The 12,619-nt window shown below is 40.4% G+C and overlaps 2 protein-coding genes across 6 annotated transcripts; one reads left to right on the top strand and one right to left on the bottom strand.

Moving 5' to 3' along the window:
- Nucleotides 1-89: 89 nt before the first annotated feature.
- ccdc61 (coiled-coil domain containing 61) lies at nucleotides 90-6,596 on the bottom strand. Of its 5 annotated transcripts, none has more exons than XM_067491405.1 (13): nucleotides 6,377-6,596; nucleotides 5,204-5,361; nucleotides 5,027-5,109; nucleotides 4,349-4,509; nucleotides 4,082-4,234; nucleotides 3,791-3,998; nucleotides 3,587-3,687; nucleotides 3,248-3,468; nucleotides 3,025-3,103; nucleotides 2,736-2,882; nucleotides 2,599-2,644; nucleotides 1,431-1,497; nucleotides 90-1,333 (listed from the first exon to the last, which is right to left on the bottom strand). In XM_067491405.1, the coding sequence occupies exons 2-13, from the start codon at nucleotides 5,349-5,351 to the stop codon at nucleotides 1,239-1,241; spliced, it is 1,509 nt and encodes a 502-aa protein (XP_067347506.1). In that variant the 5' UTR covers nucleotides 5,352-5,361; nucleotides 6,377-6,596; the 3' UTR covers nucleotides 90-1,238. The 5 variants fall into 5 exon arrangements, with proteins under 5 accessions (XP_067347506.1, XP_067347502.1, XP_067347503.1 ...); XM_067491401.1 differs by having other exon boundaries at nucleotides 2,736-2,933; nucleotides 6,377-6,595; XM_067491402.1 differs by having other exon boundaries at nucleotides 2,611-2,644; nucleotides 2,736-2,933; nucleotides 6,377-6,593.
- itpkca (inositol-trisphosphate 3-kinase Ca) lies at nucleotides 5,387-12,533 on the top strand. Its single transcript, XM_067491406.1, has 7 exons — nucleotides 5,387-5,945; nucleotides 7,034-7,300; nucleotides 7,418-7,631; nucleotides 7,869-8,073; nucleotides 8,238-8,339; nucleotides 8,411-8,482; nucleotides 8,760-12,533. The coding sequence occupies exons 2-7, from the start codon at nucleotides 7,252-7,254 to the stop codon at nucleotides 8,964-8,966; spliced, it is 849 nt and encodes a 282-aa protein (XP_067347507.1). The 5' UTR covers nucleotides 5,387-5,945; nucleotides 7,034-7,251; the 3' UTR covers nucleotides 8,967-12,533.
- The last annotated feature ends 86 nt before the right edge of the window (nucleotides 12,534-12,619 follow it).

The raw sequence follows: 12,619 nt of genomic DNA, 5'->3' as shown, positions 1-12,619 counted from the left end.
AAAACCTGTACAGGCCTGGAAAAGAATGTTTTGAAAAACTTATTTACACACTTTTTTTTAATCATCTATATTTTAGATGGTATAAAATGTTTACTAGGAAATAAAGTAACACTCTTTGCAAATGCACATTCCATCCAAGATTAGGCAGTTTCAGTTCTTAAACAATGTCCGTTTTGTCAACTTGCATGCACTACTGCCATAAAAGGCATAGATTTGTGTAGATGTAAATAGCATACCCAGTCTGTGCACGACAAATACACAAATGTATGAAAGACATTTTAGTTTGGGATTTCACATCAAAGGAAGATTAGGCTTAGGTTTAAAATGCTACATTTTAATTCACTATGGATTAACAAGCTAAAGGTCTTGTCAACTAGAATGATGTGAAATACAGCGTGCAGTCACACAGTTCATCTGCTTGATTATGTTTCAGGGTACAGCAGCTGCTGTGTAGCCCAGCATGTGCTGGGAGGAAGAAACAATGGTGTATCAAACGTTTAACAGTCCGCTCTTAACATTTTCACTATTACACAATTGCATTTGCACCCATTGATATCTTAAGTAAAATGTGTTTCTAAAGGTTCTGATTATGTGTATACACTCACACACTGAAAGCTAAAACAATTCAACATAGGTTTTCAACTTAAAACTGACAATCTTGTTTTTTTTTGTTTTGCGTTGTCTATTAGTTTTTCCAAAATCACAAATATTGTTTTACCTTAATAATGAAAACACCTTTTAGCTTTAATCCAGAAAATGTCACCAGAAATGAACATAGATGTGCTATTAGATAAAAAAAGTCGACCGACTTTACTTACCCCATGTTAAGAAATGCTTTACTAAAAAGTTTAAATAATGCAATATATATTAAAAAAATATGAGCAAAGGATGATAGTAAATGATTTATAAATTGTCAAAATTAACTTGCTGGTACTACAACATTTAGCTACTAGTTGGCAGTTGGTTTGATGCGGTGTAAAAGGAAAGAATAAGATTACACTCAGCACAGTTGTCTTTTCACTCAATTGAAACAAGTATATAAAAATAATTTAATCCACAAAAAGGTAGTCCTTCACAGTGATGGCAATAGTTTCCTGAAGTCTTGGACCCTCCAACGAGAGTTTTAGTGTCTTAGATCAACACATATACACTGCAAAACTCATCATGCATGCTTGGAGCTTTATGTGGTCCTCAAGTCTTTGCACAATTAAAATAAAGAGTCTGGAGCTCATGCTAAATCAGTGTCCTGTATCCAGGTCCCTCATGTATTCCTGAAGTGCCTGCAGCCTGGCATCAATCTCAGACAGCTCAGCACCTGAATCTAAAGAGCTCTCTTAGAGATGGAGATGAAGAAATGATTAGAACTTGTATGGTCCTTAGATATATTCTCTGGTTATTTTACACACTGCAGCAAGAATTTTATGAATCACCTTTGTCTTTCATTCTATGTGATGGAGTACTGCATAATGGCTTCCTGGTTACAAGGCCTCCTCTTGACTAGAAACAAATACCACATTAAACAGAATTAAGGTGCTGTATTCTCTTATTGTCACCAAATCCAATAAAAATACAAAAACAAGTAAAGCCTGTGTAGTCAAAGCTTGAGAAAGACTATCATATTACTCATATTGCACCATAAAGCCCCATTGCTGTGCATAAACATAATTCTTAACTCAATCCTGCACATGCTGTAAATATTCACTATTGCACAAACTATGTGTAAATCCACAGCTGAAAACAATCTAATATTGCACTGTTTAGCCTTTTTTTAAAATTCTGCTGACAATACAGTGTCATCAGTCAAGCCATTTTAGAAAATTATTGAAGTTCGTTAAAAAATCTGTTTTAAAGATTTAGATCTTCAGAAGGAAGAAACTGAGTTGGCCAGATGGAAGCTTTAACGTTTTGAGGCAAAGTTGTAATTTTAAAATGCCTTTTAAAGGCTATTTTGGCTGTTAGATATGAATCTGTTTGATATTTTACTCTTCAAGTTCACTAGGATAGGTTCTCATCCCTGATCCTCAAATACTCCAGTTCTGCTTGTTTTCCAACTACCCAGTGCTGAGTACCTGCATCAGGTGTTTTCAGTAAATCAGAAGCTGGAAGATGCCATCCTAGATTAGGACTAAGTAGGGAAACACAAAGCGAATTGGTATCTTCCAGTTTCTATTTGGCTGAACTAACCCAGAGTTGGCTGGAAAACTGGGTCTCTGAGGACCAGGATTGAGAAATCGTTGAGACAGGAGTCATCATTCCAACTAAAAGAATGCTACAGATAGCTCCTTTGTTCTCATTTGAAGTAGAAGATGAGAAATACTAGCACTGTGCATTTTTGTACACACAGCATATTATTTTACAATTAATTCAGTACACATAGGTAAAACTAATGTAGTATTATACATCAACCCTGCAATAAACCCTTCCAACTTTGAGGATTATGTTTTCTTTTCTTTTGGAATTACACACCAATTGGTCTGACACTAAGTGTTGTTTTTTTGGTCTTTTCAGGGGATTTGTTGAAAGTAAAGAAAATATAGAAAAACCCCAAGCTTATAGAAATGGCAGAACAGCAATAAACAGTGCAGAACATTGAATTACCCTGTCACTCACCATGCCAGGTCCATTGTAGGCTGGTTTTCTTCCTCTATAAGCAAAAAAAAAAAATTATACATAGATGTTAAAATAGCCACCCGAAGCAACAGATTTCACAAAACCTAGGAAGGTGATCCTGGCACCTGAATAGAGTTTTGGCCATTTCATCTATATCCACTAATGAGCCTTCAGATGAGTTCCTGCTCCCTCTCCGCTCCAAAGATAAACTTCTCCCTCTACTGCCAGACCGGGCCATCTGAGGATAGGCCTCTCTGGAACGCGAACGCCCCCTTTCAGGGACAATGGGAGATGTCAACATGTCCCTTCGTGCCTTCCTCAGTCTGACACAGAAAACAGGATTAAAACTACAGACACAAGCAGCCACAAAAGTAAATAATGTACTGTTTAAAAGGAAAATGTACATAAACCTACTTTTTAAGTTCTGCCTCTTTCTGTCTGCGCTGCCTGTCCTGGATATAAGCAGTTGGGTCAAAGCGTGGTACCCGTAACCCTGTAATATAATGCGTGGGAAAAAAAAAAAAAAAGTCCGCTCAGTTTTATCAGTGTGGCTTTAAAATCACTCAAAAAATAAGAGATGCCATGAGTATATAAATGAATAAATAAATTCAAGAACAAATAAACAATTTGCCATTACCAGTAGGAGAAGGTGATGGCCTGGGTATGCGAGCACGTTGTCCTGTAGAGTCTGCTCTCCTTCCTCTTTCCTCTGACCTTTGGCCTCTGTTCTCTCTTCGTTCTCTGGATCCTGAGCGAGCTCTTACCGTCCCATAACCTGGCTTCCTCTCGTGCGACAGAGAACGATAGACTTCCCCATCAGTTTGAGAGCTGATGTGACCAGACACAGGAGTAATTCTTCTGCAGACACACATAAAGGGGGTGAATGCTAAGAAGATAAACAGAAGTTTAATTTCAAATCGTTCAGTCCAGAATGTAAGTCGATTAATGAAAGAGAGAGAAAGTAAAGATATAGTACGCGCTTAGATTGTCTAACCCTCTCCGTAGTAACGCCAGCTCATTCGTGAGACTCTTGACACGAACACGGAGAGCACACTCTGATGCCCTCAACTCCTCCAACTAGCCAGGACAGGGGAAAACAAGATCAAATCAGATTTGAATAACAAAGTAAACAACATTGATGTTTTTCTGTTGACTATTTTGAGAAGCAGAAAAGGTTCACCTGCTCCATTAAGAGCTGCTGCTCATGGCATCTCTTGCTTGCCGAGCGTTGACTTTTCACCCTCTCCTTGACAAGCTGTTCCTCTAGTGCCCTCACCACATCTCGGACCCCCCAGTCCCCTCGCCCAGGAGTAGATTCACTTGCACGGATCTGTAGTTGCTCCAGAACTTTAGCCATGGCCTCCTTCTCCTCCTTCACCCGAGCCAGACTTACAGTAGAAAACATAAAACAAAATGTTCCACTTCCATTCATACTATGTACAATCTGTGACGAAGAATAAATGCAACATACTCTGCTCGTAGCCGCTGTATTTCTAGTTCTGCAGATTTGTTAACTCCATGAGAGGTGAGGGCGCTGAGCTCGGCCCTGAGGGATCTGACTTCTTTCTGCAGGGCAGCCGGATCAGGTTTACCCACATAGGGCAAAGGTAAAGGGTAATGTATCCTATAAACACAACTTAATATATAATACTCCGCCTGGACCTGTTACCATTTGATGTCATTAGGAAATACAATTATGTGATGTGAATATGAAAATGATTCATAGAAAGACACAAACCTATCAAACTCCACAGTGTATATAAGGATTAGATATCTTTTGGAAGTGAGAGCAGATGACTGCTGATGGCCACGAGGACGACTGACCACTCCTGCTTTTCTGTTGCGCAGCAACTCCAGGTCAGCATATGTCAGGAGGTCGAGGGTAACAGAATCACTTGTCTGAGGGAAAGAAAAGCCTCAGTTTTTATGTAACATCAGAAATGCATCCAGTTATATCATTTAAATACACAAAAATAACAATGGGTCATTTTCTTCTAAGCATTATGAATTAAAGAGATAGCATGGTGATACAACATGCAGCACATGTTTGTTTCACTGTCTTTGCACAACTTTGACTGGCTGCTTGTTTGTATTGTGCATGTATAAAACCTTCAGATGAAAGCAATTTCTAAATGTCCCTAATATTCCCACTCTTACTTTCTTGCAGCGCTTCTCTTTTGGGCCCTTGTGCCTGCACATTAATGAAAAGCAGAGAGGGTATGAGACAGCTCGGGATAACAGTGTATTTTTCGGTCAAGTGGAAATACTGAACTCAACTGACTGACTCTCGCCTCAGCTCACACTGCCTCCAGCCAATGTGTGTCGGTTCACATCTTTCTATTGACTTTGTATGCATATTAAATGTTTTGCATCTCTGTATTTTTTCCATTCTTTCTAAGTTAAACTTCAAACATACCTTTCTAACAGCTGATTCCAGCATATTGCAGAAAATGGGAAACTGTTTGAAATTGCCAGTTTTGCGAGTTAGATCCTCAATGTCTGGGGGGAGAATAAATAAATAAATACAAAATGTAATATGAGTGGCACTATTTGTGTCTATAATAACAATCTATGATAAATGTCTGCAACTTACATGCTGGATCAAATTCTCCTCTCCACTGATCTGCCGTTGTGGAGTCTGAGATTTCGACTATGAGCAAACCTTTGTCCACCTCTATCTTCACAGAAAACGCTGCCCCTCGAAATACAACATCCTCCATCACCTCAGAGCCTTCCTCCATTGCTCTGGGTCTGGGCAGAAGAAATACATTTCTCAAAATTAAAAGCAACTGGGGCTAACACGTGATGTTAATGGTCATTTTACAAGATTGTGGTTTGTTGCCATGACACAAAGCTACAAATATCTGATGCCAGAGACTACAGGATCTAAATAGTTATCATAACACAAAGCTAACTATAAACTTTAACAAGGAAACTTGGAAAGCCAGAGACAACTGCAACCGTGGCTTCGTAGAAAATACGCAAATGCTACAAAGGAGAAAGTCTGTCTTGTCCTGTTTACTAATCAGCAGATTGTGGAAACTTTGCAGAATTGCTTTAACTTTGAGATAAACTAAAAACACTAACATTATATTAAATATTTGTTGGGCTGTGCTAAACTTACATAATTGTAGTTATTTTAAACGTATACACATTATTACTGTGGCTCGGACATCCACACTTGCTTACACAGTCCGTTTTCTTCACAAAACACCGCAAGGGACGGTAGAGAGCCGAGCGATTCTATTTTAAAACGTGTCATTTAATTTTAAAAAAGTTCTGGTTGGTGGACATTTCAATTGTCGAGCACAATGTCTTAAGTCATGTTTTATGAGGTAAGTTACTGCGTATCTAGCTACTTTACAACACTGTTGGTAAAACTGTGTTAACGTTATATAAACACAAAACATCATAGACAGTAGAGCAATTGGTTGTTTCGCGAAATTACAACAATGATGTTATTTTCAGCGTTGGGTGAATGAAATGAATGGCTGAGGACCTCTAGATTAATAACAATAAGCTAACTTACGCCGAATACGATTCTGACAATGACTCAGTTAACGAGGGTTAACATCTCCGCACGGTTACGGCAACTGACCTACGTTAGCTATGGTTATCTAGCCTGAAAAGTGTGGTTAGTTAACACTAGATAGCTGTGTAAGCGCCGAGTTAATTTAATATTGACTCGCTGTTAGCTAAAGTTAAACGAACTACCTGACGCTATCTGTATTGTTATCAAGTGTGCTAACAAACAAAGTAATATTACCTTTGGTTACACTAACGCAGTGATCCTTTATTGGACTGTTGTCAACACATAACTGCGTGTTGGGGGGAAAAAAAACAGCGGTAATCAGCTAGTTGAAACACGACTGGCCGCTTAACAGCATTTGTACTCGGGTCCAAAACAAACTAAACCACCGTGGAGCCTGAAGCGGTTCAACAACCGGGAACCGTTAAATTCTTCTTCGTCACTCTGCTCTATCCTCGCCGCCTCTTCCTCTGCCTAAAATCAGACAGATGGTAGACGCCCCTCGGGCGGAGCACTGCCCTCCACAGGCGATGAATAGTCACTACAATGACGGTACTGCAAAAGAGGATACTGGTATATACTTCAATGCTACTTCAGCTTTAGTCTAAAACCAGTAGGTAAGGTAGAGATACACGTTTCATGGCTTATCAGTTAAGTTAATGATTAATGTGCTCTTAAGCTCGTGTAGACTGTGGTGAAGTGGTGAATCTGTTTTTAAATTTTGTAACTGCCTACCAAGTTTTTTTTGATGATAATTGTTAACATTTGTGTGTATTCCCCTTTCCCACCTGATTAGGACATTAATTGCAAGCAGTACCTCTTGTAAATGTTTGATTACCTGTTGCAAAACATCAGAGCTGACTCTGCCTTCTTCATGTCTTCATTCAATCTTAGTAAAGTGGAGACATTATCCATAAGGCAAAAAGTCAAGTGACCTGAGTCTAAAGTCTGAGATCCTTGTAGCCTGTCTTCAAAGACGATTGAAATACACATGACACAGGCAACACAGCAGAGACCTGCAGACTGTGTGTGCTGAAATTACCAACTGAGGTGCTGTATGCAGAACTCTGCATGGAAGAAACAAACATTTTAGGACTTAATATCTCATTCCCATGACACCTAAGAAACACCAACAGTGGCTGCAAGTGGTCGGACATGCAGGTTTGTTTATCTGGCCTCAGTTGTCTTTCATTTTGCTCCATAGTGAGTCTAATGCCAGTCCACAATGGAAATGAAGAAACCTCTTTTGTGCCTTCTTTTCTTTGCTTGTCTTCACAGGGAACTTTCATGTTGGAGATTATGGTACATTGCTGAAGAGGTTTTGTAAAGAGGAGCAACAATGCTATCTGAGGCTGATGGAGGACAATTTAAAGCCTTTTGTTCCAGCCTACCATGGGGTGGTACAGCAGGACAAGCAGGACTACAATGTGATAGATAACTTGCTGCCCCATTTCGACTCACCTGCGATCATGGACTGCAAATTGGGCAGTCGGTAAGCAGCACTAATCACTATAAGGCCTTAAGGTTTTTGATATATCCCATATATACCAACAGTAATTTATGGAGAATAACAGTTTATTTATAAAAGCACATTTCCTTTTATTAGGTTTATATTATTTCGTTTATATGTGAATGGAGTTTTGTGTATGTAGTTACTGTGTAAAATAAGACCTTTATACAATAAAATGCTTCAGTCATTATAAAGACAGAGAGGCACTGTCTCTAACAGCACATACCTTGAGGAGGAGCTGTTGGTGGCTCGAGAACGGCCCCAGCCTAGAAAAGACATGTATGAAAAGATGATAACTTTGGACCCAGAGGCCCCAACTAACCAGGAACGAGCCCAGAAGGCAGTGCTAAAAACAAGGTACATGCAGTGGAGGGAGACGCTGAGCTCCACGACAACTCTGGGTTTCCGCATAGAAGGGTTCACGGTAAGTTCTTGTTGTAGATGGTTGTGTCAAGTTATTTGTTCCTCTCAATAGATACTGAGAAAATGTTGTCAATCTTACAAAAATTACAGATTACAAAATGTATATTTTTGTTGTCTAATTGCCTCATTGCACTATAATGCTGTGATTCTATGTTTCCTGGACAGAAGGCAAATGGAGAATGTCTTACAAACTTCAAAAGGACGAAAAGTAGAGAACAAGTAATGGAAGCACTTGATAACTTTGTTGGGTCCAGTACTCAAATTGTGGTGAGTGTGACTTTCATTTATTTGATCAGTTTTTCTTTCCACCCTTGTAAATCTTGTATCTTTGCTATCAGTGGGGCTATCTGACACGTTTGAAACAGTTGAGGGAGGCGCTGGAAACATCAGACTTCTTCAGAACACATGAGGTTTGCTGTTTTATGGTTTTGTTGAACAAAGTGGTACTATAGTTGTATATGTACGGTGTGTTTTAACATATACATGGATCAGCCACAACAATAATACCCGAATAGTGTCATGGAGGACAAGGTTCAGCATAGCCACTCAAAGCAGTCTGCTACCACCAGGTGGTATTATTGTTGTGGCTAATTGGTGTATTTCTTGGCTTTTGTTGGCGGCTCAGGTTGATAATACACACTATACTTAGTATATTTGTCAGTTTCCTTAAGAGCTGTGTCCTTGTAGGTTGTAGGCAGTTCCTTGTTGTTTGTGCATGACTGGAAAGGCAGAACAGGAGTCTGGATGATCGACTTTGGAAAGGCAGCACCTTTGCCACCGCACCTCACCTGTGACCACCGCGCTCCCTGGGTAGAAGGCAATCGAGAAGATGGTTATCTGTGGGGTCTGGACAACCTCATTGATACACTACTCAACATGCTGCAACTGACCTGAATGTCAGTCTAAAATGTGTAAACCTTACTCTCAAACCTCACCACTCAGAGACAGAGGTTGTTAGAACTGCGAGAATAATACAGTAAAAAACATGACTATGATAACTATGTGGCTGATCACAATAATAACAATTTCTCCACTAGTCATTTACATTATCAGGCAAACACTCTTCACTACGGATTGAAAGGATCATGGGTGATGAATAGCATCCCTGCACAACCTAAGCCACGTAAAGTCAATAGAAACAGATTGGATTCTGAGGACTACATTTTCACGTATCTGTACCTATATAGATTTAATTATTAAATCTACTATAACCTTTACTCCACTACATCTAAAAGCAAGTATCCACTATTTACTCAACTACATTTAAAGTTATGGTACATGTTACAACCACATTACTTTACACATTTACACATTTCATAATATACCACTTTTTTATGAAAACAAATCCAGATTGTGAGAGGCGCATCTTAATTAAAAGACATTTTGACATAGGCAGTGCACAAACTGAGCCGGTATGCAGTAATTTTACTCTTTGGCGTGTTGTGCTGAATTTGACCTGTCTGCTGAGATCTGCATTCACTGCACAGCAGCGCACAGAGCCCCTGGACTTAAGGTCTATTTTTAGACATAAAGCCTACAGAATTCATGGTAGAACGTGCTTTCACTTGTCAAAGCTCAAACACTATAATGACCAGCGTGCCAAAGATTTCCTGAATGTGAACTGTTGCTGACCTGACTCCTGATAAGGAGTTAATTGTGTTACTGCGCTAGGAACTGGGATAGAGCAATCCCTGCAGATTCATACATTAACATGATTTAGTGACTGAAGTGATTTTTTGTTCTATTTCCTAAGTTGCTTGCCCTCTGGCTGTAGCATAATCAACCAATCTCTGTGCGCACTGTGCCAACTGAAGCTTCATAGTCCACATAGTTCATAGTTTGAGTGGGTCAAAAGTAGCTACTTTATCACTCTCATGGTGCGCTCAACAAGCCAGCTAACTCAAGGCTCCAGTTTCCACCTTTGCCCTCATGACTAAGGTGAAGGATCTCACTGAAGACAGCTTTCCACCAGTCCCAACCCTAGAACTGAGCCTCGCTGCTCTCTTCGGCATAAAATGCATCCTCGGAGCTGGCCGACGCCCTACTCCATCCTCTCCTAAGGATGTTTGGACAACCCACCTCACTGACCGCTCACATCAGTGTGCATTTCAGTCTGCGGCAGCAGCTAACACCATCTTTGCTTTAGCCAATGGCATCTCCGAGCTGGCTCTGCTACCTGACCTGACGCTGAAGACATCAGCAACCTCTCCAGCACGATCCTTGCCATGTGTACCCCAGGATGATCTACAGTCCAATTCTGCTTCAGCGCCTGTGGATCTGGCCCCTGAGAGGGAGTGCCTAGGTGACCAGTGTTTTTTACCCCGGGTGGAAGCTACCATTCAGGGGGCAAGAGCAGCTTCCACCACTTCCTCTTATGTTGCCAAGTAGTCATCATTTAAGCAATAGTGCTTGGATAGGTTTGTGTCTACCCCAAGACCTCTTCCTCAGGTTCTTTCCTTACTTCAGTCCCTCGTGGACAAGGGCTTACTGTTTAGCATGGTAAAGACATACGCTGCTGTGATCTCCTCCTGCTATGAGGGATTTGCAGACAGGTCTGTTTTTAGTCATCCCCTATTCGAACGTTCCTTACGGGGTGTGAAGCGACAGCGTCCTCTTTCATGTACCCTGGCCCCTCCCTGGGATCTTTCTCTGGTCCTTGGTGTCGTGGTGGCACCCCTCTTCTGGATCAGGTCTCTCTTAGGCTCCTGTCATGGAAGACAGTCATGAAGACAATTGAAGAAGTGAAAGGCTTAGTGCAGCTGTGGAGGCACACGGTTTCTTAACAAGTTCTGTGGATTCAGACATAGTTTGAAAAACGGGTTCTGTGGGTTTAGCCATACTTTGAGAAACTTGTTTAATGAAACTGTTCGTGAACGTGTTTGTGAGATTACTGTTCCCAAACTTGTACATACAATTAATCAGTTGTCAGCTAAGTTGAGAAACAAATACTTCACAGAGTGAAGTAATTGCTGGACAATCAGATACGAGTAAGATCGCCCCAATAACGATAAAGTGGTAACTTTTGGCTCATTCACCAGTGGGCATGGAGAATGCTGCTTCAGTTGGCGGAACACGCACAGGGATTGGTTCATTATGCTACTGCAAGAGGGCTGCCCAACATAGTCATAGAAGCTAGGGGTTACAATATGTAACCATCCTTCCGCTCTCCTTCTGAAAAAAGACAGCCACATGTGCTAGTGCACAGTGGGGTTCCTCCTGACCATGCACTGTGCTAACTAATAATGCTACAAGATAACCACAAACCTTTACACTTATATTTTCTCCTTGTAATATCATTCTTATCTAATATGGTTTCAATGCTTTGTTTGAAGACATTATACGCAGTGCTGCTGCCACACAGAACCTCAGTTCCAGACATAATGTACAGTAGTGATAACATCCTAATAAAAGTGAACACATAAAAGTCTCTGAGTTTGTAAAGTGAATAAATTCCATTGTTAAGAAAATGTTTCAACCTTTGCACATAGTGGTTTATGGGGTTGATGTTGTTTAATAGGTTATGGAGTTTGTAACTTTTACATTTTAGAGGATATTATTTTTAGTAATTTTGCTTTTAAAATTGATTGGATAAAGATCTGGAAAATGGCTTTACCATGCTGACAGTGGGGTCGTCCATATAAGGATGGCAGTATCTCTTGGTCAGTCCATCAGAGTGAAACACTGAAACACTGACACATGGTATGAAATTTAGTAGAAATCCAAGGTCCCTTGAGAATAATTGCTTGCGACATTGTATTCCCTGACTTATCCTCCTGCACCACCATGCGGATAACCTTCTTCTTTTTCTTTCGGCTGTTCCCTTTCAGTGGGGGCCACAGTGAATCCTCTGCTTCATCTAACCCTATCCTCTGTTTCCTCTTCTCTCACACCAACTAACTTCGTGTCCTCTCTCACTACATCCATAAATCTCCTCTTTGGTCTTCCTCTAGACCTCCTGCCTGGCAGCTACAACCTCAGCATCCTTCCAATGATATATTCACAATCTCTACTCTCTACCAAACCTCAATCTGGCCTCTCTGATTTTATCTCCAAAACCTCTAACATGAGCTGTCCCTCTGATGTACTCATTCCTGTTCCTGTCCATCCTCATCACTCCCAAAGAGAACCTCAACATCTTAAGCTCTGCTACCTCCAGCTCTGCCTCCTGTCTTTTCTTCAGTGCCACTTTCTCTAAGCCGAACAATCCACGAACAATCTCCAATAATTTAAACCCGCAGAATGAAAATCAACCTCAACTGCACGTAGTATTTACTGCAAATTATCTATGCTAAGTTAACATTGTGAAAACGGTAAACATTACACATCCTAAATATTAAATAATAGCTGATACCAGCAGCTCTGGTTAAATGTTATACCGGTTTTTGGTCCTGGTAAATGCAGAATTCTCAGCTGCACTCTATTTAACACCATCTGAGGGACAATGGTTGATAGACGTTTTTACTGTCCACTGAAAACCAATGTAAATCTGGATTTTTTTTTTCATTTCAGCTTGCAAACATGTCAGCTTATATTTGACAGTCAAAATA

The sequence above is a fragment of the Channa argus genome, chromosome 22, assembly GCF_033026475.1.
Source record: "Channa argus isolate prfri chromosome 22, Channa argus male v1.0, whole genome shotgun sequence".
Classification (NCBI taxonomy): domain Eukaryota; kingdom Metazoa; phylum Chordata; class Actinopteri; order Anabantiformes; family Channidae; genus Channa; species Channa argus.
Note: the sequence above shows the minus strand (reverse complement) of the source record. Positions and strands in the feature narration are given on the sequence as shown.